Source organism: Hemiscyllium ocellatum, chromosome 8 (assembly GCF_020745735.1).
Source record: "Hemiscyllium ocellatum isolate sHemOce1 chromosome 8, sHemOce1.pat.X.cur, whole genome shotgun sequence".
Taxonomy (NCBI): Eukaryota; Metazoa; Chordata; class Chondrichthyes; order Orectolobiformes; family Hemiscylliidae; genus Hemiscyllium; species Hemiscyllium ocellatum.
Genome location: NC_083408.1, coordinates 52,288,230 through 52,314,343, shown reverse-complemented (window position 1 = coordinate 52,314,343; position 26,114 = coordinate 52,288,230). Strand labels below are relative to the sequence as shown.

Sequence of the window (26,114 nt, the reverse complement as noted above, 5' to 3'; positions counted from 1 at the left end):
GGAAAGCTTAACAAACAGTGAAATTCACAACTGATCTTGGAGGAGCCTGCTTGGGAGAGGTCACAACACAATAACAGATAAGTGAATAGTTTTAAGTATAGCCTTGCTATAAATCTACAATAGCGAGTAGAGTGGGTTCTTTCTTGATTATATATTTTATAGAGATATGTCTGTTGATTAAACTTAAAAATATAAGCGATAAGTATTAAGTTAGTCTGGAGCAGTGTTTTGTAGAGGAATAAGATGGTGTTATGTTCTGGGTCTGTAGACTGGAAGAAGCATAAATCGCCCTTAGTAGAGTAATACATTCTTCTTGTTGGATGTGGGAGTTTAGGGAGAGTTGAAGTGTTAAGTATTTATCTGCAATAAATATCATTGGTTGTGAATCCTGCCTGATCAAATGGATTGGTCGGAGCAACAGTTGGAGGCTATGAGGAATTTACAAGAGCAAGGGGGTGTGATGGTTGACAGTTATAGGAAGGGATAAAAGTCACAGATACAGTCACATAGATGGGTTAACTACAGGAAAGATAAGAGAGGCAGGCAGGTAGTGCAGGAGTCTATGTGGCTATCCACATTTCAAATGAATATGCTGTTTTGGAAGATGTAGGGGTGAAGGATTCTCAGGGGAATGTAGCATGAGCAGCCAAATTTCTGGTATCGAGACTGGCTATGAGGGGTACGTCGGGTTCCAAGAGATCAATTGTGTTAGGGGACTCTCTACTCCAAGGTACAGACAGATGTTTCTGTGGCCATCAGCAAAAATTCAGAATGGTGTGTTGCTTCCCTGGTGCTAGGATCAAGGACGTCTCAGACAGGGTGCAGAATATTCTCAACAGGGAGAGGGACCAACAGGAGGTCATTGTACATATTGGAACTAATGACATAGGAAGGGAAAAGGATGAGATTTCGAAGAGGGAATATAGAGAGTTCAGCAGGAATTTTAAAAGGAGGTCCTTGAGAGTAGTAATATCTGGATTACTCCCAGTGCTAAAAGAGGAGGATAGAACAGATGAATGCTTGGCTGAGGAGCTAATGTATGGGAGAAGGAATCGCATTTTTGGATCATTGTAATCACTTCTGGGGTAGAAGTGACCTGTACAAAAAAGATGGATTGTACTTGAATTGGAAGGGAACTAATATATTGGCAAGGAGATTTGCTAGAGCTGCTTGGGAGGATTTAAACTAGTAAGGTGTTGAGGGAGGGTGGGACCAGAGAGATAGTGAAGAAAGAGATCAACCTGACACTGGTACAGTCAGGAAAAGAAGCGAATCAAACAATCAGGACAGGCAGGGACAAAGGGGAGAACTGTGTATGACTGCTCAATTAAACTGCACTTCAATGCAAGGGGCCGAAAAGGGAAGCCAGATGAACTCAGGGCATGATTAGGAACATAGGACTGGGATATCATAGCAATCAAAGAAATGTGGCTCAGGGTTGGGCAGGACTGGCAGCTTAATGTTCCAGGATACAAATACTACAGAAAGGACAGAAAGGGAGGCAAGAGAGGAGGGAGAGTGACGTTTTTGATAAGGGATAACACTTAAACTCTCCCCAAACTCCCACATCCAAGAAGAAGAATGTATCACTCTACTAAGGGCCATTTATGCTTCTTCCAATCTACAGACCCAGAACATAACACCATCCTATTCCTCTACAAAACACTGCTCCAGGCTAACTTAACACTTATCGCTTATATTTTTAAGTTTAATCAACAGTTGTACTGAGGGAGGATAGTCCTGGAAATATATCTAGGCAAGTTATTTGGATGGAAATGAGAAATAAGAAAGGGGTTGGTCACCTTATTGGGATTGTATTATAGACCCCTAATAGTCAGAGAGAAATTGAGAAACAAATTTGTAAGGAGATTTCAGTTAGGGTAGGGGATTTTAACTTTCCAAACATGGACTGGGACTGACATAGTGTTCAGCGTTTAGATGGAGATGAATTGTTAAGTGTGTACAAGAAAACTTTCTAATTCAGTATGTGGATGTACCTACTAGAGAAAGTGCAAAACTTGACCTACTCTTGGGAAATAAGGCAGGGCAGGTGACTGAGGTGTCAATGGGGGAGCACTTTGAGGCCAGCAACCATAATTCTATTAGTTTTAAAATAGTGAAGGAAAAGGATAGACCAGATCTAAAAGTTGAAGTTCTAAATTGGAGGAACATTAATTTTGATGGTATTAGGCAAGAACTTTCAAAAGCTGATTGGGGACAAATGTTTACAGGTAAAGGGAAGGATGGAAAATGGGAAGCCTTCAGAAATGAGATAATGAGAGTCCAGAGAAAGTATGTTCCTGTTAGGGTGAAAGGAAAGGCTGGTGGGTGTAGGGAATGCTGGATGACTAGAGAAATTGAGCACTTGGTTTAGAAAAAGCAGGAAGCATATGTTAGGTATGGATCGAATGAAGCCTTAGAGTATAAAGGCAGTAGGAGTATACTTAAGAGGGAAATCAAGAGGGCAAAAAAAGGACATGAGATAGCTTTGGCAAATAGAATGAAGGGGAATCCAAAGGGTTTTACAAATACATTAAGGACAAAAGGGTAACTAGGGAGAGAATAGAGACCCTCAAAGATCAATTAAGGCAGTCTTTGTGTGGAGCCGCAGTAGATAGAAGAGATATTAACCGAGTATTTTGCATCAGTGCTTACTGTGGAGAAGGCATGCAAGATATAGAATATAGTGAAATCGATGGTGATGTCTTGAAAAATGTCCATATGACAGAAGAGGAATTGCAGGATGTCTTGAAATGCATAAATGTGCATAAATCCCCAGTCCTAGATCAGGTGTACCCTAGAACTCTATGGGAAGCTAGGGAATTGATAGCTGGGCCCCTTTGAGATAATTTTATCATGGATAGTCACAGATGAGGTGCTGAAAGGCTGGAGGTTGGCTAACGTAGTGCCGCTATTGAAGAAAGGTGGTAAGGACAAGGCAAAGATTTATAGACCGGTGAGCCTGACATCGGTGGTTGGCAAGTTGTTGGAGGGAATCCTGAGGGACAGGATGTACTGTATTTGGAAAGGTAAGGACTGATTAGGGATAGTCAGCATGGCTTTATGTGTGGGAAATCATGTCTCACAAACTTGATTGAATTTTTTGAACAAGTAACAGAAGATTGATAAGGGCAGAGCAGTCTACATGGACTTCAGTAAGGCGTTCGACAAGGTTCCCCATGGGAGACTGATCAGTAAGGTTAGATCTCCTGGAACACAGGGAGAATTAGCTCGAAGGTAGAAGACAGAGGGTGGTGATGGAGCGTTGTTTTTCAGACTGGAGGCCTGTGACCAGTGGAGTGCCACAAGGATCTTTGCTGGGTTCACTACTTTTTGTCATTTATATAAGGGCTTTGGATGTGAAAATAAGAGGTACAGATAGTAAGTTTGCAGATGACACCAAACTTGGAGGTGTAGTGGACAGCGAAGAAGGTTACCTCAGATTTCAATGGGGTCTTGATCAAATGGGCCAATAGGCTGAGGAGTGGCAGATGGAGTTTAATTTAGATAAATGCGAAGGGCTGCATTTTGGGAAAGCAAATCTCAGCAAGACTTATACACTTAATGGTAAGGTCCTAGGGAGTGTTGGTGAACAAAGAGACCTTGGAGTGAAAGTAAAGTCACAGGTGGATAGAACAGTGAAGAAGGCATTTGGTGCGTTTTCTTTTATTGGTCGGAGTATTGAGTACATAAGTTGGGAGGTCATGTTGCGGCTGTACAGGATATTGTTGGAATATTGCGTGCCATTCTGGTCTTCTTCCTTTGGAAGGATGTTGTGAAACTTGAAAGGGTTCAGAAAAGATTTACAAGGATGTTGCCAAGGTTGGAGGATTTGAATTATTGGGAGAGGTTAAATAGGCTGGAGCTGTTTTCTCAGGAGTGTCGGAGACTGAGGGGTGACCTTATAGAGGTTTATTAAAATCATGAGGGGTGTGGATAGGATAAATAGACAAAGTCTTTTCCATGGGGTGGGGGAGTCCAGAACTAGAGGGCATAGGTTTAGGGTGAGAGGGGAAAGATATAAAAGAGACCTAGGGGGCAACTTTTTCACACAGAGGGTGATACGTATATGGAATGAGCTGCCAGAGGAAGTGGTGGACGCTGGTACAATTGCAACATTTAAAAGGTTTTTGGATGGGTATATGAATAGGAAGGGTTTGGAGGGATATGGGCCAGGTGCTGGCAAGTGGGACTCGATTAGGTTAGGATATTTGCTCGGCGTGGATGAGTTTGACCGAAGGGTCTGTTTCCGCGTTGTACATTGCTATGACTTTATTTGCAGGGGTTACAGTTTAAAAAAGAGATAGATCAAAACCATGGAACACTGGTCTAACTTCAAAGGAAATAGCCAAGATACTGATGAGAATTCAATAATGCAGACTAATGAGGCATGACACAATTACTGGGTATGTACGAGGGAAGTACCAAAGGACAGCAGGCACACTGTCAAGAGTATCGTCAACAGGAACTGAACAAGCAGACTTGGGTTTCTGTGAAGTGTTTGTAACCTCCATGTCAGAAGTCACAAAGCATTTACTAACTACGGAAAGGAAGCTGCAAAGATTCAAAAACACAATGTGAAATGAAAAGTGCATCCAAATCAAGAAATACTATCTGGAAGGTTGGCCAGACTCTAAAAACATAGAAAAGTAGGGCACAATAGTCCTTCTGCTCCACCAATCAACATAGTCATGCCCACTGTTCGATCTCAATGTCACATGTCCGCTCTCTCCCAATATATCTTGACACATTTAGTCGCTACAATTCTATTGCTTTTTTAAACATGTTCAGTAATTTGGCTTCCACATCTTTCATTGAAGAGAATTCCACGGTTCAACAGCATATGAGAAAAGAAATTTCTCCTCCGCTATGTCTGACATGACTTGTCCTGTGCCCTAAGACAGTGATACATTGTTCTGGACCCCTCAGGCAGGGGAAACATTATCCCTATATCCAATCTGTCTGATCCTGTCAGAACATTGTATGTTTCAATGAGAACACTCCCACCTTATTCTTCTAAACTCCAATGCATACACATGCAATTGACCCAATCTCTCCTCATAGACAAACTTGCCACCCCAGGAAGTGTCTGGTGAAAATTTGCTGCACACCCTCTGTGAGAAATATTTCTTAGATAAGGAGACCAAAACAGCACAAAATCCTTCTGATGTGATCTCACCAAAGACTTGTACAGCTGCAAAAGGACTTTCTTGCTCCTGCAATCAAACTGTCTTGCAATGAAGGGCAACATAAAATTCAGATGTTTCTCAATAAATGTGGGAATGCATTGTTAACTAAATTTTGTGTGCTGTGAATAGCCAAGAGAATAAATAACCATGATTACCATCCTCTTTTCCATCAAGGCTTTGGGAGTGCCTGTTAATGGATCTTGGGAAGAAGAGAAACAAGAAACTTCAACAATCCCTTAGGAAAGGAACATTCATACTTACTGAAGAGAGCACATAGAACATCCTAACCCTCCGAATGAGACTAGAACCAGATCAAGGAAATTGGTCAAAGCACCACAGAGACTAACTGTGTGAAATCTGAGATTCTGGGAGAGGCATTTGTAATGCAGCGTAAAGGAGTCATAGAGATGTATAGCAAAAATACAGATCCTTCGGTCCAACTCCTCCATGCTGACCAGATGTCCTAACCTAACCGAGTCCTATTTGCCAGCACTTGGTCTGTATCCCTCTAAACCCTTCCTAGTCATATATCCATCCAGATGATTTTTAAATATTGTAATAGTACCAGCCTCAATCACTTCCTCTGGCAGCTCATTCCATAATGCACCACCCTCTGCGTGAATAAGTTGTCCCTTAGGTCCCTTTGTCTATTTATCCTATCCATGCCCCTCATGATTTTATAAACCTCTATTATGTCACCCCTCACCCTCCAACACTCCAGTAAAAACAGCCCCAGTCTATTCAGCCTCTCCCAATAGATCAGAGATAAAGACTTGCGGGAATGGGTTAATATTATATATTTCGATATGATGATGATGTCAGAATCATATGCTAAAGAAAAGAGAGCAGTAGCTTGAACCTTATGCTGACAGAAAGTATGTATAGGCTAAGTTGTAAATGGAAAGTTGTCATTAAAATTTCTTCGGCTTCCAGCAACATTACTTTGGGATATTAAGTAGAGTCGACACCAAACACTCAACAAAACTGCAAGTACGTTTTTTTGTCAGAGAATGAGCACTACTTACCCCTCAACTCCCCTTCTGAAATAAAATTTAGCCCATGTGTACATTCTAATATGGGTATGCTTTGATAATAGTTTTAGCATTGCTACAAAATGATCTCTGCTTCTTACAAATGGTCTGGACTTTAACTCTAATACATCTTCTCAAATATTACTTTATTTTCTTACCAATCCTTAAAATTAATTCGCTGATGCCAAAGACTGTTGGTTATTGAAATGTTTTGTGACTCCATTATCAGCTCCCAAATACAACTCAGGGCACAGAAATATTTTGTACTGGAAAGGGCAGAATGAAATATAACTGAACCACCTTGAGCTGCAACTGGTCCATAGCTTTGATCAAAACATGGAACATGATTTACTCTAAGTTACATCTTGAAATGCATCCACTATTACTGTGACGCATTGTTGCTTAGTAAGAAAATATCAAAATAAGTTAACAATCATAAAGAGTGAAATAGTGAGCGAAAGTAAAACAGATACCTCTTCAGATAAGAGTTAAATGCCGCCTTTCAGTGGGATCAAGTCTGTTTTATCAATACTACTAAACTAGATTGCCATTGGCAGTGCACTGAGTATTTTCACCCCAAATGCAAGTTGCCATTTTTTAACAAGTTGACATCTGCTAATAGAGAAAAATTATATCGATTACACAGAAAAACCTCTCACATCCCAATTCTGTAGAATGAAATGCAGTTACCATTACCACCTATTATCCTTCAAGACATTTGGGTATGAACCTACGATCAATAGAAAGCCCAGTCACAAAGGGTGATACCAAAGCTGTGTCTATTTTAATTATACTCAGTTTACGTACAAGTGAACAATCAGCCACCAGGACTCTTATCTTTGTCACTTTTCCTTAGATTTAAAACAGTTTCTCAGCAGCCTCTGGAGAAGAGGTGATACTATTCTCCATTAGTTATATTACTTTTCAATGTCACAGAAATATTGTTACAGCCTGAACAATTTTCTTACTTTTGCTTTGTGTTGCAACTTAGTCATAGAACCTCTACAGTGCAGAAAGAAGCCATTCAGTCTTTCAAATCTGCACCACTCCTCCAAAGGGTAACATTGGGAGAACATGCAAACTCCACATAGATATTCACCCAAGGTTGGAAAACAACCCCACGTACCTACTGTGAGGCAGTAGTGTTAATCATTATGCCACCATGCCATCATTTCCTCAGCTCTGTTATATTGACATAGCCATACTAGAAATGATTAACCCATATTGAAATATTATTTATTGCTGATCTGTTGCTACTTTAGAAAGGATAGGAGCTAATAAGCCTATAGATTGTAATCTGTGTAGATGACATGTGCTGCTTCGCATTGCCCTTATACTCTGTGCATAGCCTTGAATCAATTGCTACAAAGCTGATCAGAAACAGCATGTCATTAATACAGCAAGTGATTACAGTTGAAAGATAGATATGAACAATTTATTTAATTCAGTTCGAGAAGATGGCATAGTGAGCTAGTGTGTTATCTTCTTTTTTAATGTGCACTCTTTCTCCCAACTGTTTTCTGCAGTGTTTATACTGTGTGTAGTGACAAAAACAGTCTGATTTAATGGTTGTTGTAATATTATTTAATTGCACTGATAATTAGGAGGAACACTTTTTAAACAATATTATGGAAAATGTCCAAACAAGAAAAAGGAAATAATTTTATGCAAAAAAATTACTGAGATGGTTCCACTTATTCAACAGAAGCTAATAAACTTCCGAAAACATATTTAGCGAATAGAACATTGTTTTGTCAAATAAACACTACATCAATATCCTAATTTATAGCCTGAACCCCTTTATCAATAAACTTGCTCAATAATTAGTCTTCGGGATAAATGTTACAAATAGAGTTAGAGATGGCACTAGTGGGGCTAAATATACAGGGAAGGAAAGGTTTTACAAGTGCACTAAGAATAAAACAAACACTGGAAACTGTAAGCAAGGAAACTTTGCAAAGGGGAAAGAAAGACAAAATCTGATTTATTTTTTATTATTATATGACTCTTCAGTGTGGTGTTGTCCAATTTGCATCAGTCTTCCAGCATTATCCTGTCTCCCGAGATATACTATAATATCGATAAAACCTTTTTGGGCACTTAACATAAAACCTCCGCACGACTGTATAAACAGCTCTGCCTGTGACACTGACATTTATTCAGCACAGAAGGCTTTTATTGCCTAATACTAGTACATCAATGATGCTACCATTTAAATGTGCTATTCACTGTTCTTTTAAGAATTTTCTAACATTGGAATGTGTTTTTATCCTGTAGCGAAAAAGACACTATTGGAGACTAGATAGTAAATGCATCACCCTATTTCAGAATGATACAGGAAGCAAGTATTACAAGGTAAAGCATTTCTAACTTGATTTTCTCAGTTAAACATTGACACTGAATAAATAATCCAAAATGATGCAAGCTAAATGTCAGTGAAAAGTTCCGGTTGAACTCTTGTTTTAACCCTTTTAGTTTATATCATTATTGGAAGCATTTTGGGTGGCTTTAAATGGATTTCATTTCAAAATAATTACAGATAACGTTAAATAGAATAAACTTTTCTGCATTGAATATTTAACTAGAAAATTGAAATGAATGTTTTCAATTGTAGGTTTACAATACTGGGAATAACATAAGACTCAGGTCATGAGCAAATTGGGAATTCTGTGATTTTTTTTAAGAAGATAGTATTAAGAAAAACTACAACTTTAACAGTAAATAGTATGAAGCATCTTAAAGCAGTGTTACCTCTTCTAGTTATATGGAAAAGAAACAGTACTCTGAAAAGGATAGTGCCCCTTAAAAAATATCTTACAGAATTAATTCAAAGTTTAAAATGTCAGCCTTTGTAAACAAAGATGCTCATCCCCGATTTGCCGTAGTCATGTAAAAGTGATTGTCAATTCTTGAGGACAACATGCTGTGACTCATAATCTATGTCACTTTGACATGTGGAGGAATTATGTCATCATGGCACATTGCTGCCTATGATTGACAGCTGGCATTGTAGACTTTGTGTTAACAGATGGTAACTTTCAATTTGCTGGAGTTAAAGATTAACACATTACAACTTTTAAACTGAATTCTATGTTTGAAACTGCAATGGTATTAAAAACTAATGGTGCACACAATTTTAAATTTTACTAAATTGAGCAGGAAAAGATAACACAAAAGCTAGTCTCTCATTCTACCCAACGCATTCCTAGTGTATTTAGTGATTTTAACCTGTTTCTACAGCCACAAAACATATGATGTGATGTATATATTCTCTAAAAACACATCTTTTCAATACATCCCTACAAGTAAAACAATGGAAAGAGGAAAGCAATGAATCTTACCTGTGGAGATGAAAATCTGAGAAAGGCTTTCACACAGACGTGACCTTCCGAGATTTTCCTCCTGCACAAAAAAATACACCAGGAAGATCTTTGAAAAGCAGTGTCTCAAAAATATACAAATAATTTTGTGTTACAAACCTGTATCAAGCTGCTTCATGAACAATCCCTGATGTCTGAGAGTGCATTGTGCTAAAAGTTGTGGCACTCAGTCAGAGCAATAATGAAGATATCTGATTTAGTTCTATTCTGGACTGTATCACCTCAGCGGGGATGGTAAATGTACTCCATGAATTGGGTCTTCATGTTCCTGGGCTCACTGTGTCAGGATTTAAGGTATTGCTGACCATACAATGATTGGGAAAATGTGAAAAGCACATTGGGAGGAGAAATTTGGAATGAATTACAGTAATCTCCCATGGAACAGCCTGTTTTTAATCTTTGCCAGCTGAAAAGGGACTTCCTATGTGTATAGAACTGGATCCAAATATCAGAAGGAATAGAGAAAGGGAGTGAGGCAAAAATGGAGGCTGAAAAAATACATTTGTTAGAAAGATATAAGTCAATGATATAATTCAGTTGTACATGATTCTGTGCCCAATCTTTGATCAAAATGTAACAATATAATTAATTTGCCGTATTGCTTATGATGACTTTTTATTCACAAGATATAAGTCAACTGTTTTAATTGCAGGAAATTCCACTATCTGAAATTTTATCTCTGGAACCCGGAAAAAACTTTAACTTATTACCTTGTGGAGCCAATCCTCACTGTTTTGAAATTACCACTGCAAGTATGGTGTATTTTGTTGGTGAAAACCTGACCAATCATTTGAGTTCACCTGAACACAGCAGTGTGTTGACAGGTGGCACTGGGGTAGATGTTGCCCAGATGTGGGAGTTGGCCATCCAACATGCCTTGATGCCAGTCATTCCAAAAGGTTCATCTTCAGGATCCGTGCACAGTCTACATAGTAAGTGAGAGTTATAATTTGAAATTGTCAAATTCAGTACCTTTTAAGTCTCAAATAAAGAAAAGCCTTACAGCTAACAGTAGAATAATCTTGCCTGCTATGTACTCACAAAAGCAAACAAAAAGGGTGGAATTCAGTGATGACTCCCAGAACAGAAACATGTTGGCTGGGCAAGTTGAATATGTGGGAGCTGAAATTTTGAAATTATGATGGCAGATACAGACAGCAAAATCAAATTGCTGGTGTGGAACAAGCAGACTGGACATCACATCAGTCCATGGCAGGTTCCTATTTACAATACATTTGTTTCACATGAATACTTATTATTATCTTATCCATAGACTGGTGACTATCAAAGTGGAAACAAGCATGAATTTGTATAGACTGAAAACAAATACCATAGTCTCCTACATAGAAAAGGTGTCTGACATTCTCCTGCAATTAACAGCGAGTGCCTATTATGGTTAGGTCAGGTCCTGACTAATCAAGTGTCTAAAAACAATAATGAAGCGCAAATGAATAAAATGGAAACAATATATTCCTCGATATTCCTATGATAATATTAATTTGGTCAAGAAATCCTGTGTCATTTCATACATTCTTGAATTCTCTTTTCCCACCACTACATCCGAGTGTGGACTAACCTTCAGCAGCTGAGGCAGAGGGAGGCTGCTGAATTTGATGCGAGTTTGTTTACAATAACGTCAGCCTGGAGGTCCTCTGGAGTTCCGGTGTTTTCAGGCCTCTGATGGTGTTCTGCACCAATTATGGGGCATCCTCTTCAGCCTCATCCACAAGACACAATGGGACATGGCAGAGGGGATAAGGAGAGGCTGCATACTCAGGGCATAACCTGAATTGAAGCGAATTGAATTGAATTGAATTGAATTGAATTTATTGTCATGTGTGCCGAGGCACAATGAAAAGCTTTGTCTTGCAAATAATACAGGCAGATCACAGAGTTAAATAACATAGATAGGTAAACAGCAGCAAAGACAAAGACACAGGTACAAGAGAATGTTAAGAGTTTGTGAGTCTATTCTAACAATAGTAAGGTAGAAACTGTTTTGAAACCAGCTAGTGCATGTGTTCAGGCTTCTGTACCTTCTCCCCAGTGGTAGAGGTTGTAGAAAAACATTGCCAGGGTGGGGTATATCTTTGAGAATGCTGGCGGCCTTTCCTTGACAGCGGGCCTGGTAGATGGATTCTATAGATGGGAGGTTGGTCTTTGTGATTGTCTGGACCGAGTCCATCACTCTATGTAACCCTCTCCGATCTTGAATGGTACAGTTGCCATACCAGGTAGTGATACGTCCAGACAGAATGCTCTCGATGGTGCACCCATAAAAGTTGGCAAGGGTATTTGCCGTCATGCCAAATTTCCTCAGCTGCCTGAAGAAAAAGAGATGTTGTTGGACCTTTGTAACCAGTACGCCCACATGAAGAATCCAAGAAAGCTTGTTGTGGATGACCGCTCCCAGGAGCTTGACACTCTCCACTTGTTCCAGCTGTGTGTGTGTGTGTGTGTGTGTGTGTGTGTGTGTGTGTGTGTGTGTGTGTGTGTGTGTATGTATGTGTGTGTGTGTTTGGGGGGGTGGAGGGAGCATACGTAACATCCCGCTGAAAGTCCCATCTGAAAGGAAGCACTGTAGTGGTTGCTGCCTGCTGAATGATGGCACCTTATTGTCGTGCTGGGAAGTAAGGACATCTTGAGGGAACTGAAGGGGTCTTATCCCTCTCTGACTTTGCCAATACAGTATGTAGCTATTGGCTGGAGTGACAGCATGTAGGATATAGTACAAAGGGTGATAGTTTGATCTATTTCCCCTGCCAATCTCTCCATAGAAGCAGCCACATACTCACAATGGGAGAACTCAACTTTTTCAGCCATATAGAACTTTAGTTAGGAATATTGCACATATTTCTTGGTCACCATACTTCCAGAAGGGTGAGGCATCTTCAGAGAGGGCACAGAAATGGTTTCCCAGGATGTTGCCTCATTTGGGACGAAATTAGCTATCGTGAACAAATATCTACGAAGTGGTGTTCATTATGTATTTGTTCCCTAAGAGTTCTCCAAAAGTTTGGGACGTTGGCTCCCTCAGAATCCGGAAGCCCAGCCTCATGTTCCACCGGCTCCAGAGGTGTGTAATAGCACAGAGTTGCACTGCACAGAAACAGACTCTTCAATCCAACCAGTCCATATGCCCAGCACAATCCTAGAAGTAAACTAGCCCCAACTGCCTGCTCCTGTCCCACATCTTTGAATAGATTGTTTAGAAAATATCTCAGTTACTGAGACATAACTGTGCTATGCTGACTAGTTTGTGGCCTCGATTGTAATCCTCTGCACCTTGCACGGGTGTAGCTGCTCTCATGAAGGGTCACTAGTGTTATTCTCCTCACATGTGGTGTATCTTATCTCCCTGACACAGTAAGATTCCACAGAATCTATGAGCATTGCACCATCCCTCCTGGGGTCCTGATTGACTCTGACTCTGATGCTTTGCCATTCCAGCCTAGTCATTAACTCTGGGTCGATTATCCTGCTCTCCCACAATCCAGAATATTGTTGATCAGCAAACCTGGAGATTGGGCAACCCTTTGCCCATCTTTGCTCGTTTCTTCAGATTATGGGTCTGCTTGCTCTGCAAGGGAAAGTGAAAATTTAGTGACTTAAAAAATACACACCTCCCAATCACATACACTGGACAATTTCATCTCACATTGACACTAGAGCCAACAGTGAATATCTAGCCTGAATCAGAACGGAGCTGATAGTACATCCTTATGACTTAGCTTCTATCCTGATGACAGGCTCTCATTTCACTTCAAAGTCAGTTTGCATTTTGACATTTTGATCTGCAAGGCACTGCCGTCAGAATCAATGAAAATCCAAAACTGATTCAAACCAAACCAGAACTTCTCATGCATGTACATTGTGAAACACTGTCATTTCAACACATTTCTTGCCCTCTGTATTGAAGTAAGAGAAAAAAAAGACTTTCAATTATATAATAACTTTCATGTCCACAAAATGTGCAAAGTACTTTTGAATTAGAAACACTGTTGTAATATACTCAAATGCAGCAGTCAATTTTTGTACATGAAAGCAATGATATAAATGCTTTACAGCAGTGATGGTGAAGGGTAAATGTTGACTAGAACATTGGATTGCTTCCTGTTCTTCTTTAAGTAGTGCCATGTGATCTTTTAAGTCAAACGGAAAAGTTTATAGGACTCTTGTCCAGTATCACATTTGACCCAGATGGTTTCAACAGTTCAGTACTCCTTCAGTTCTCCCTTAACACTGTACTGAACAGTGCAGTAGTCCCTTAGTGATACATCAGTACTCTCTCGGTTCTCCCTCAGCCGTACAGTGTTGAGGGAGCACTGAGCAAATACTGAGTATTGCACAGTTCAGTACTCCTTCAGTTCTCGTTCACTACTTCCTCAGTTCTCCCTCAGTGTTCCCTCAACACCAAACTTAATAGTGCAGTACTCCCTCAACAATGCTGCACTCCCTCAGTTCTGTCTCAACACAAGACTGAACGGTGCTGTACTCTCTTAGTTTGGTCTCAGCACTGCATTGAACAGTGCAGTAATCCCTCTTGCTACCTCAATGTTCCTTCATTGCTCCCTCAGTATTCCCTAAACCATACTGAACAGTGCAGTACTCCCTCAACCGTGTATGGAAGGGCCATGTAAATATTGGGCTCAAATCCTAAAGTGGGCCTTTGATTGGCTTAGAAACTAGGACATCACCACAAAGCTAAAGAAAGCATCGAGCTGTATTGATTCCCTAAATGTTTAAATAGACATCAATTCTGTGATCAACAGAAACCTTTTTTGTGGCCATCGTGACATGATTTAATCAGAACGCATTACCATTGTGATTATGATGGTGATGCGAGGTGAATTAGATTAACTTTTTTTTAATCTAGAAGCTCTTAGTTTCCATTCTTCCTTATATATTATTTTTCAAATTTTACCATTGAACATTCAAATGAAATTGTGCAGCATAGTTCGAGAATACACTGAGAATACAAAAATATTTCAATTCAGCATGAAATTTACTGAATAGATTTTACGTTTGAACCTGTAATGAAAATCCTGTTTTACTTTAATCTTATAGCTACAGTGGATCTCCTCAATTGTGACCAATAGATCTTAGCCATGATGTGGAGGTGCCAGTGTTGGATGGAGGTGGACAAAGTCAGAAGTCACCCGACACCAGGTTATAGTCCAGCAGGTTTCTTTGAAATTACAAGCTTTTGGAGCGCTGCTTCTTCGTCAGGTGAAATCTGATGTCACTTTAACAATAGCCTGGTGTCATGTAACTTCTGAATAGATATTGGTATTGGGCAGGTTAGAAATTTAACCATGGTCTTCCCAAAGGAGATAGCTTGCGATTGAATAGTAGAATAGCTATACCTGTAGAATCATTGAATGCCTACAGTGTGGAAACAGGCCCTTAGGCTCAACACACCCACCCAGACCCATTCCCCTATTACTCTACATTTACCCCTGACTAATGCAACTAACCTACACATCTCTGAACGCTATGGGCAGTTTAGCATGGCCAATTCACCTAACCTGCTCATCTTTGGATTGTGTGAAGAAACCCACACAGATATGGGGAGAATGTGCAAACTTCACACGGACAGTCGCCCAAGGCTAGGGTCTAACCTGGGTCGCTGGCACTGTAAGGCTGTAGTGCTAACCACTGAGTCACCGTGCCACCCTAAGGCTGTGGCTGTGTGAGTGTAAAATGAATGACTAGATACCCAGGAAGGTCCTATTGTACAAGGAGCCACTTATTTGCCCAACACACGGTATGAAAATCTTAACAAAAAGTATGCTATCTAATATGTTGACTGTTCGCTGTCTGACTGGCATTAAGTATAACTATTAGTATAGTTCTCAAGAATTTTGTGCTGTCACTTATGTTAGATTATTTGCTTTGTTCCTTGAAAAATAAATAACTTGAAGCAGCAAGGAATGCCAGTATAAAACTAGTAAAATATTGCAGATTTCAGAAATCTGAAATAAAAGTACTCTTGCTGGTCAGGCAGCACCTGTGCAGAGAGTAGCACCGCTGGTGTGAAACAGTCACTGTTGCCTCTCTGCAGATGCCTTCTGACTTGCTGAGTATCTCCTCCTTTTATGAATTTAGTGTAACTGATGCATAAGCATTCTAAAATATTTCACAGCCATAAATTCAGTATTATTCTTTTTTTTGAAACCAGGAGATGTATCCATCAGCATTTCAGTGTCAAACTGCCAGATCCAGGAGAATGTGGTGAGTAGTGTTTGCTGAAATTAAAGGAACACAGTTATTCACAAAGTGCAATGATCAACCATTCCTGAGGACAATTGTGCCAGTACATAATCACACTTCAGAAAGTGTTACTTTTCCTCGGTGCTGCCCATTCTGTTTGCCCAGTCTAGATAAAAAAACAGTCAGTCTGGGAGGACTATTCAATGACCTCTTGCAAGATACTATAAATAAAGTTAGCTCCATTGTGGCAGCAAATGACTTAACCCTTCATAATCTATAGTCCTGGTAATCCCAACATGACTTCCTTGGGACACTATAGCTCACATATAAATGATCTCTTAATCTAAGCTCGATTTTTAATGTAGCACATTCTAGTCATAGTTTCATCACAAATGAATTCCAATGGATTGTGTTGCAAAGGTAATGATTCTGAAGGGGTTAATGTCCATATTACATTGAACTTCGCACAATCTGATATTGTTTGAGGACAATCTCGTTGGTTGGGGCAGTTGAGTTCTGCATGCTACCAGATAGGAGCACAGGTATTTTGTGCAGTTCCTAAGAGTCCTTATGCCAAGCAATTATGCTGAGCAAGCGAGCGTAAAATGTGTCAACTGCTATCGTGCAATAACCTAACTTGTTTCGTTGGACTAGTGCCACTTCCATTGAGAACTAGACAGGTGCTAGATTCATCATTGTAAAAGGAGGATTGTGGCAACAAACTACCCAAAGCAGAGTGCTACTGGTTGTTTGACAGGGTAATTGCATGCGGGGAAATAGCAGAGCCGAAAGGTAAAAATCAAACATATATTTTTAAAAATTTCAGTGACAAACTAGTATTTTTGTGTAGGAATGCCAAAGGGAAAGGCTAGAAATTTATGTCAGCTCACATGCAGAAGGTTCCTAAAATTGGATGTCAGCCAGCTGTTTGGAGAGGCAATGGCCTACTGGTATTATCACTAGACTATCAATCCAGAGACTCAGCTAATGTCCTGGGGGCATGGGTTCAAATCCTGCCATGGTAGCTGGTGTAATTTGAATTCAGTAAAAGAAAATCTGGAATTAACAATCGATTGATGAAACTGCTGCTGACTTTTGGAAAAAAACACTCAACTCGTTCATGAATATCCTTCAGGGAAGGACCTCACTTGGTATGGCCTCCATGTGATTCCAGACCCAAAGCAATGTGGTTGACTCTTAACTGCCCTGTGAAATAGCCTAGCATGCCATTCAGCTGTATCAGAAACTACAAAGAAATGGAATCAGATGGACCACCTAGTCTTGACCAAGGCAACAACAGAAATAGCCCTGTTAACCCTGCAAAAGCCTTCTCTTGAACATCTGGGGACTCGTGCTAAAATTGGGAGAGCTGTCTCACAGACTAGTCAAGCAACAGCCTGATAGGCATACTCACGGAATCGTAACTTACAGACAATGTCCCAGACACTGTCATCACCATTTCTGGATATGTCCTGTCCCAATGGCAGCACAGTGGGACACAATCAGGAAAGAGTTGCCCTGGGAGTCCTCAACATTGACACTGGAACCCATGAAGTGTCATGGCTTCAAGTTAAAGATCACACCACACCAGGTTATAGTCCAACAGGTTTATTTGGAGGCACACTAGCTTTCAGAGCGACGCTCCTTCATCAGGTATCTAGTGGAGTAGGATCATAGGACACAAAATTTATCACGAAAAATCATATCAAAACCTGTAACCCATTCTAAAAGATGAAAGATTTAACATTAATCTAGGTTTGTTCAGTATATCGCATCAGTGTATGTAACTATGATCTTTCGCGATAAATTCTGTGTCCTATGATCCTACTCCACTAGCTACCTGACGAAGGAGCAGAGCTCCGAAAGCTTGTACTTCCAAATAAAACGTTTGGACTATAACCTGGTGTTGTGTGAGTTTTAACTTTGTCCAACACCGGCACCTTCACATCATGGCTCCAGGTTAAACATGGGCAAGGAAACCTCCTGCTGATTGCCATATAACTACCTTCTTTCACTGATGAATCAGTACTCCTCCATGTTGAACAAGACCTGGAGGAAACATTGAGGGTAGCAAGAGTACAATATGTACTTTGGGTATGGAATTCCCATCCCCACCACCAAGAGTGGCTCAGTAGCAGTACCACTGATCAAGCTGGTTGGGTCCTAAAGGGCATAGCTGTTAGATTGGGTGAGGGAACCAACACGTGGAAGAACATACTTGACCTCAGCCTTCCCATCTGTCCCTGATAGAATCAGTAACAGTAACCATGGCACAGCCTTCTAGAGTCAAAGTCTCACATTCACATTGAGAACAACCTCATAGAATCGTGGATTCCCTATGGTGCAGATAGAGGGCTTTCATCACATCAAGACTACATCGACCCAATGAAGAACACCCACCCAGACCACCTCCCTACCCTATCTATCCCTGTAACCCTCAATTTCCCATAGTTAATCCACCTAACCTGCCCATCTTTGGACTGGGGAAAGAAAACTGGAGCACCTGGAGAAAATCCATGCACATATGGTGAGGACATGCAAATTTCACACAGGCTGGAATTGAACCAGGATACCTGGAGCTGTGAGGCAGCACTAACTACTTCCCTCCACCGTGTTGCATTGCCCTAACACCATGCTAAATGGGACAGACTTCAAACAGATCTAGCAACTCAAGACTGGGCATCATGAGGCACTGCAGGGCATCAACAGCAGAATTGTACTCCAGCACAGTTTGTAACTTCATGGCCTGGTTTAATGCAGAGTGCAAGTGGGCATGCCAGGAGCAGTACCAGGCATATTCAAAATTGGTGTGTCAGCCTACTGACAGAACTAATTACATGGCAAACAGCATAAAAAGCAAGTGATAGACAGAGCTAAGCAAACCAATGGATTAGATTTAAGCTCTGAAGTCCTGCTTCATCCAAATGTGAATGGTAAGGGACAAGTAAACAACTCACTGGAGGAGGAGGCTCCACAAAGACCCCATCCTCACTAATGGAAAAGACTAACCCATTAGCGCAAACGCAAAGCCTGAAGTATTTGCAGATATATAAATAGAATAGCTACAAGAGCTGGTCAAAAGCTAGGAATACTCACCTCCTGACTCCCTAGATCCTGTGCACTATCTACAACGCATAAGTCAGGAGTGTGATGAAGTACTCTCTACTTGACTGGATGGCTGCAGCTCCAACAACATTCAAGAAGCAAGACACCATCCAGAACAAAGCACCCCTCTTGATTGGCACTATACCCACAAGCATCCACTCCCTCCACCACTGACATTCAGAGCAGCATTGCAGAAATTCACCAAAGACCTTTAGACAGCACCTTCCAAACCCACAAACATTTCATGTACAAGTCAAGGGCAGCAGATACATGGGAGCATCACCACCGTCAAGTTCCCCTCCAAGTCAGTCACCATCCTGACTTGGGAATATATCGTCATGCCTTCACTGTTACTGGGTCCTCCTTTGTGTCTTGTAGATGGTGGACAGGATTTAGGGAGTCGGGAGGTGAGTTACTCTGCACAGTATTCCTAGCCTCTGACCAGGTTTTGAAGCCACTGTATTTATATAGCTGCGAATGCTTCAGGCTTTTTGTTTGCACTGATGAGTTGGTCTCATTCATTAGTGAGGATGGGGATATTTGTGGAGCTTCCCTCTCCAGTGAGTTGTTTAATTATCCCCCCGCATTTGCAACTGGATGATCAACCCACAGCAGGTAGACATCGGTTCAAAAAGACAGCTCATCACCACCTTATCAAGGGCGAGTTGGGATGGGCAATAAATGCTGACCAGCCAGCAATGTACATGAGTGAATAATAACAAAAGTAGTTGCACTGTGCCTGTCACTCGCCTGTCTCCATGGATATTTTTTGAATGGCATGGGATGGTTGGTGCCAAGTGAAACAAGGCAGTCTTGTGGTCAAGCTTTGGGATATTTTCTGTTCCGGTTCCTTGTAACCATGAGCAGCCTACTCAAAATAATCCACTCCATGTTTACTCTTCTCCTCGCCCAGTCAATTAATCCTGGCCCCCGCCTCCCAGATTCAGGGCCTGTGTGGGGGCAGGCAGTTTCAGCAATGTCATGCCCGATGCTGTGGCTGAACAAGAGATCCATCTGCCATTTGTTTAAAACTAATGTAAAAGTAACAACAAATTTAAAATAGGTTGTGGATTTATTGTTGGCATTACCATCTCTGCAAAAAACATCATCATTCTGGGAAATGAATCACGCTAAATCACACTACTTTTTCCTCTCGTCATTTCATCAAAAATACTCTTAACTTGAAAAAGGTGCTTTTTATATTGAGGAATGTGATTGGGGCACTATAAGCGTACATAGTAGCCAAATGTCACATTCCTATTTATATTTGATGGGTGAGGATGATTTCAAGACAGATGAGTGACGCTGTCTTCAATGAGTTGCGTTGGTGATTTTAACACATTAAACAACTGACTGCTTCACACCCATCTATTACATTTTCAGTTGATATCCTGAGAGTAAAAAAATGCAACTAAACTGCAATGCTTCAAAATGAATTAGCTTTATTTTGTTGACTTTAAACTAAAAATGCAAAGTGGTATGAAATATATTTAAAGGGAGCACTGAAAATACTATCTATTCATGAAACATTATGACTTGTCATCTTAAAATTGAAAAGCACCTTTTATAACACCTTACGTTATATGTTATATAGTTTCAACCTTTGTAAAAAGTTTACATATATTTTCATTTAAGCAATGCCTGTTTAAGTTAAAAAAAGCATCAGAATAGAACAGCACATAGGAACTCATTCAGACCATTGTGTCTACACAAGCTTTTCCAAAGAGTAATCTAGCTTATTCTCTAACCCAATCTTCCCACAGATCACTGATTATTTTATGTTTCAAGTATTTATTCAATTCTCTTTTGAAAGCTCCTATTGTACTCATATTCGACAACCTGCAAACCCTCAAGCACTTCCATAAAAAGATTTTCCTTATATTATTTCTCATTCCTTTGCCAATCCCCTTAAATTTGTTCCCCACATCTTAATTTTCCACCCATTAGAATCAGTGTCTCTTTATTTACTTCTTCTAAGTTCTTCATGATTTTAAATCCCTCCTCTGTGCTCTCAGCATTCTGTCCTGGAAGGACTTCTCTAATCCATCCCTGTAAATATCATCCCTCATTCCTGGAACCTTAATAGTAAATCTCTTCTGTATCTTCTCAAGAGTCTCACCTCCTACCCTGTGGTGTGGAACCCAGAATTGGACATTATACTGCAGCTGGGCAAATCTAGGGCAGAGTTTTACCTGAATCCTGACATTTGGCCTAAAAAGAGCCTTCTGACTGTTCATCATGGCCTTTTCCTGCTCAGCTCCATTGCTACTAACACAAGACCTGCTGAGAACCTCATGTTGGTGTGGGTATTTTCTGGATTAAGCTTTCACATTACACTGATTTCACTTTATTCATGTGTGCAACATCGTTAATTATTGAGGCAGGCTTAGTCACAGAGCTAAGCTGTGACACATCTCGTAGTTGGCAGGCCTGGTGATTACAGGGAGTTAAGAGATATTGTCATTATTGTACAAGAAACAATGTTGCATTTTAGCACTCACTCTGTTTTGAATATTCACGTTAGTGCTCAGTTTTGCCATTACCAATCTGTGGGACAAAGGTGAATTTGCAGATGCAGCTAGCCCTCCCTTCTTTGTATTGTAAAGGACTGTAAATAACTCTTGAGGTGGTTGGGGAGTTATTTGAAATGTTACAGAAGAACTCAAAATCCTGTGGAGATTCTTTGGCCAACATCCTGAGATGGACTCCCATTTCAGTAGTACTAGTTTTCTTCATTGACTAATTATTCCCAGTTCCCTTCCTACATCCTGGAAGCTAGGCACTTCCCAATTTATTTCTTTATCTCCCTGACCCCACTGTTGCCACCCCACTCCTACCACTGACTCTCCCTTCTCAGTCCTGAGTCTGCATGGAAGCTGCCATTTTCCTCTGCCCTCCCATGTGCTGCAGAATTCTAAGAAACAAAACCACTGACCTCCGACCAAAGTCAACTACTGCGTGCCACCAAACATGAGCAGTATGCCATAAAGACAAGACACACTGACCTGATCGTGAAGGTAGGATATGACTGCAAACGGTTTTAACAAAATAAGTATTCATGGAATGCAAATGTGTAAGAGTCTGGCATGAAACAGTATCAGGTGCAATTTGCCAAACACACACCTGACTTAATCTCTCAACTTGAAGTTTCCATCAGGAGAATGAAATTTCAGCTCCGACCTAAATCAGCCACATTTCCCATTCCTGCAGACCCCATAAGATGCCCCAGTTAGTGTTTAGTGAAACTTGCTGCCTTTTGTACTCTTTCTGTACTTCTAAAATTCAGGATCTGAAATGCTTTTTTAACCTGACCTGCCACTTTCAAACTTTGCATGTAAACTTCCTGAGGTATCTCTGTTCCTGTATTCCCTTTCAAATTATGCCATTTAGCCTGTTTTCATTCTCCTCATGCTTTCTACAGAAATTTCTTCATTGAATTTCATTTGCCATGTGTCTGCCCATTCACCAGCCTGCCAATGTCATCTTAAAGTCTATCACTAGCATCTGCAGTTTACTACATATCAAGTTTCATTTCAGCTGCAATGTTTGAAATTTTGCCCAACACTCCCAGTCCTAATCATTAATGTATCAAAAACAGTAGTGGTCTTAGTAATAAACCCTGGGGAACATGGCTGATGATCATTATATATAGCTTATGAAACCTTTTGCCCTTGTGTGCTGTAAAATATTATTCAGTGTTGGAGATGAACAATATTTGACAACAATGTATGAGAGCTTAAATTTTAGCATTTTAGGATTAAATGCAGAGTTTGTAATTTAAATGTGATTTTCTCAATAATGAGGCTTACGAAAACTATTCCAGCAAATGTCAGATATAACTGTCTTCCAACAGGATATCAGCACAGTGTACCAAATATTTCCAGATGAAGTACTGGGATCTGGTCAGTTTGGAATCGTTTATGGAGGTAAAAAAAAACTTACCGTATTGTCTAGAAATTACCATATTTTAAGAGCATCAATTGTGATTATAGACACAGGTAAATGAACAACTATGTCTGAACGACATTCATTCAGTTGGAAGTAACTATTTTATGATGAGCGATTTGCATTTTTAAAATAATCTGTAAACTTTAATTTCTTCATTCATCGAATAAAACCCATTGTGAAGTACACAACCTGTCACACTATCTACATTTAATGTGATCTGTAATTGTTCTTTTTCCACAAGGGTATTTGTCTCCAGTAAGTAGCATAAGACAACTGTACTACATTATAAATGATATTTTATGGTCTGTGAGAGAACAAATATGGATTGTAAAGTGAATCTTTAACCTGGGTGATCACTTTGCTTTTATGTGCCAATTCTTCTGTTAGTGTGTTAATGTGAGGAGCTTGACAGTTGTATCAAGTGATGCAAAAGATGTGGGAGGAAAGGTTTTACATTTTTCTATAAGTCAACATTAACCACATGATGGGTAGTTAGTACAGTATTTTTCACAGTCTGTAGATATTAGATGAAAGTTTTACAGGAAGAATTATTTCTCAGCTTATTTTCTTAGTTCAATTCTATAATTAAGAATTTATCTATCACACTATACCAAACAAAGAAATGCTTGTGATTGTTTTTTGCTGTACTAAATCTGTTATGATGCCAAATACATTGTTATCTTGTGGTCTTGATACTGTCTGCATTGATATTGAATAGGAATTTCAGCTTCTAAAACTTACAACCCAAGTGGATGAAATCACAAAACTAGAAAATCAGGCAGTTTTATATTCCATTTCAAGGCAACACAAGAAAACATGTAACAATTGCCAAATAGCTATGTAATGATGAAGAATAACAACAGACCAGGCAGTCATCAAAAAATGTATTCTTCCACTCGTGATTAACTTTTAAAATGTAGTTTACCTTATACTAAAGGACAATTACCATCAATGAGGGTGTTTAATGACAGTCACTGTGTGTGGTTCTAAATTCCAAGAGTTTTACTTTTAGCAATGTTTATTCATAGAAATTGTTCCTCAGGCCCTTTACTAGTTGGGTCATTGACACAGAGATTGGCGTAGGTGCATTGATTTCCAATCAGATAAAGATTTCTTTTGCAACACATGCACTCAGTTTCATTTAGTATCAGCGTGATTGTTCTGTTTAGCTCTTCAGTATGACTGATTCTTTGAACGGTCTCCACTGAACGAGAGGCAAAATAATATAGAAACATTTCAGAGTGTTATGAGGAAAATGTAGAGAGGCTGGCCTGTATCCTTTACAAATTTAGAAAAATGAGAGGTAATCATATTGAAGCATATCAAATTCTGAGAGGAATTGACAGAGCAGATGTCAAAAAGATAACTAGAATCAGGGGATACAGATCACAAATAAGGTGTCACCCATTTAAGTTGGAACAGAGGAGCATTATTTTCTCTCAGAGGGTCATGAGTTTTTAGAATTCTCTTTCCCAGAACGTGATGGAGACAGGATCATCAATTTCTTTTAAACCAGAGGTAGATACGTACTTCACTGACAAAAGAGTCAAAAGTTCTCAGAAATAGGCAGGAGTGTGGAATTAAGGTTGCATTCCGATCCTTCATGACTTTATTGAATGGTGCAGCAGCTATTAGGGGCCTGGCCAACTCCTGCTCCTAATTCGTATGTTCCTATGTCCATAATCCTTTTTTTTTAGGCTATTTGGTGTAAAATGTCTTCAAGAAATTTTGACAGGTTAAAACAAAACAATCAATTCACTGACATAATAAATACACTTGATAAAATGTGCAATAGTTTTCTTGTACTCACTTGTGTGGATATCCACATCTAGAAAGTCATGGAGACTACCTCTGGCTTCCAGTTTTAGCACACATTGAGCATCCTGATATCTATAAAGAACACCTGAGAAAACACTGGCATGAATCCCAGGCCTCACAATACCACCCCATACATTTGTAATCCTGTAGCCCCTCGTGAAACACATTCCATAACCTACAAGCTATTCACAGCCGCATCTCTCTGTGTTGCACCTGATTGCAAACATTGCCCCATGGGGTGAAGTCTCATATTTCAATTTTCCACAGGAAGTGAGGACAATCCTCCAATACTTGAAATGGGCCAGGGAAGATGTGGCTATCTTCTCCAGAAGTGGAACATGGGGCACAGGTCAAATTGTGACTTGTGTTCATCCACATCAAACATTTGCACATGTACTGAGCTTCTGCCCTGAGAGATCCTTTCCTGATGATGTCACAACCATTCAGACTGCACCAGCTGAAGCTATTGAATGAGTTGATAAGGATGTAGGAGTAGGCCATTCAGCCCCTCAAGCTTGCTCCACCATTCCAGACCATGGCTGACTGTCTACCTCATCACTATACCCCCCAACAATCTTCCTTGATATCACTAGAAATCTATTCATCTCAAAATAACCTCAAAATGAAAGTATATAACTGCTTCTCCAGCCTTACATATTAAAAAATAAGTGCCAGGATTTCAACATTAATAGTGACCAGTTGTCCAAGGTTCCCGTTGCTTCACAAATGATAACCAAAGAGAGATAGAAGGGGCTAGAAACGCAAATCGACAACTTAAATATCACAAGAAAAACAAATGTTCCACTATTGCAGTCCACATTTAAAGCTTGAATCTTTTTTGCTTGTTTGTTAGGCAAACATCGCAAGACAGGGAGAGATGTAGCAATCAAAGTAATTGATAAGCTAAGATTTCCAACAAAGCAAGAGAGTCAGCTTCGGAATGAAGTTGCCATTTTACAGGTAAATGGGGGAGAAATTCTGAATATTGACACCAAACATTGAGAAGCACCAGAGTTAGTCGTGTGAGTGGGTGTGCTGGGAGTGGGTGAGAGTTGGAGGAGCACCACCACAGAGTGTTAACACGTCATCCTTTTGTCTTTGAGAACCAGGCTAAAATTAATTGGTTTTGCAGTCTTAAATCTTACTGGAAGAACCATAGAATCATAGAAAAGTTACAGCACTGAGAGAGGCCATTCAGTTCACCGTATCTGCACTGACTGAACAAACTTGCCCATCCAATCTTACTTCTCAGCACCTGGTCTGCAGCCTTGCAGGCTACAGCACTTCAAGTTCCTTTTGCATGGGTTGAGGGTTTCCACTTCAGTCATTGAACTGGGCAGTGCATTTAACCTTTCCACACCATACTCAGACAGCTAATTTAATGGATACTGTATTATTTTATTGTCTGTGGCAAAGAATATCTTCTCATA

The 26,114-nt window shown here is 40.1% G+C and overlaps 1 protein-coding gene across 1 annotated transcript in view; it reads left to right on the top strand.

The window, feature by feature from the left end:
* prkd1 (protein kinase D1) overlaps positions 1-26,114 on the top strand; it is a 181,437-nt gene that overhangs the window by 147,367 nt on the left and 7,956 nt on the right. The window contains exons 8-12 of the mRNA XM_060828378.1: positions 8,498-8,575; positions 10,253-10,532; positions 15,782-15,834; positions 22,772-22,844; positions 25,538-25,644. Of these exons, the coding sequence (XP_060684361.1) occupies positions 8,498-8,575; positions 10,253-10,532; positions 15,782-15,834; positions 22,772-22,844; positions 25,538-25,644 (591 nt within the window). The remainder of the gene's footprint in view (positions 1-8,497; positions 8,576-10,252; positions 10,533-15,781; positions 15,835-22,771; positions 22,845-25,537; positions 25,645-26,114) is intronic.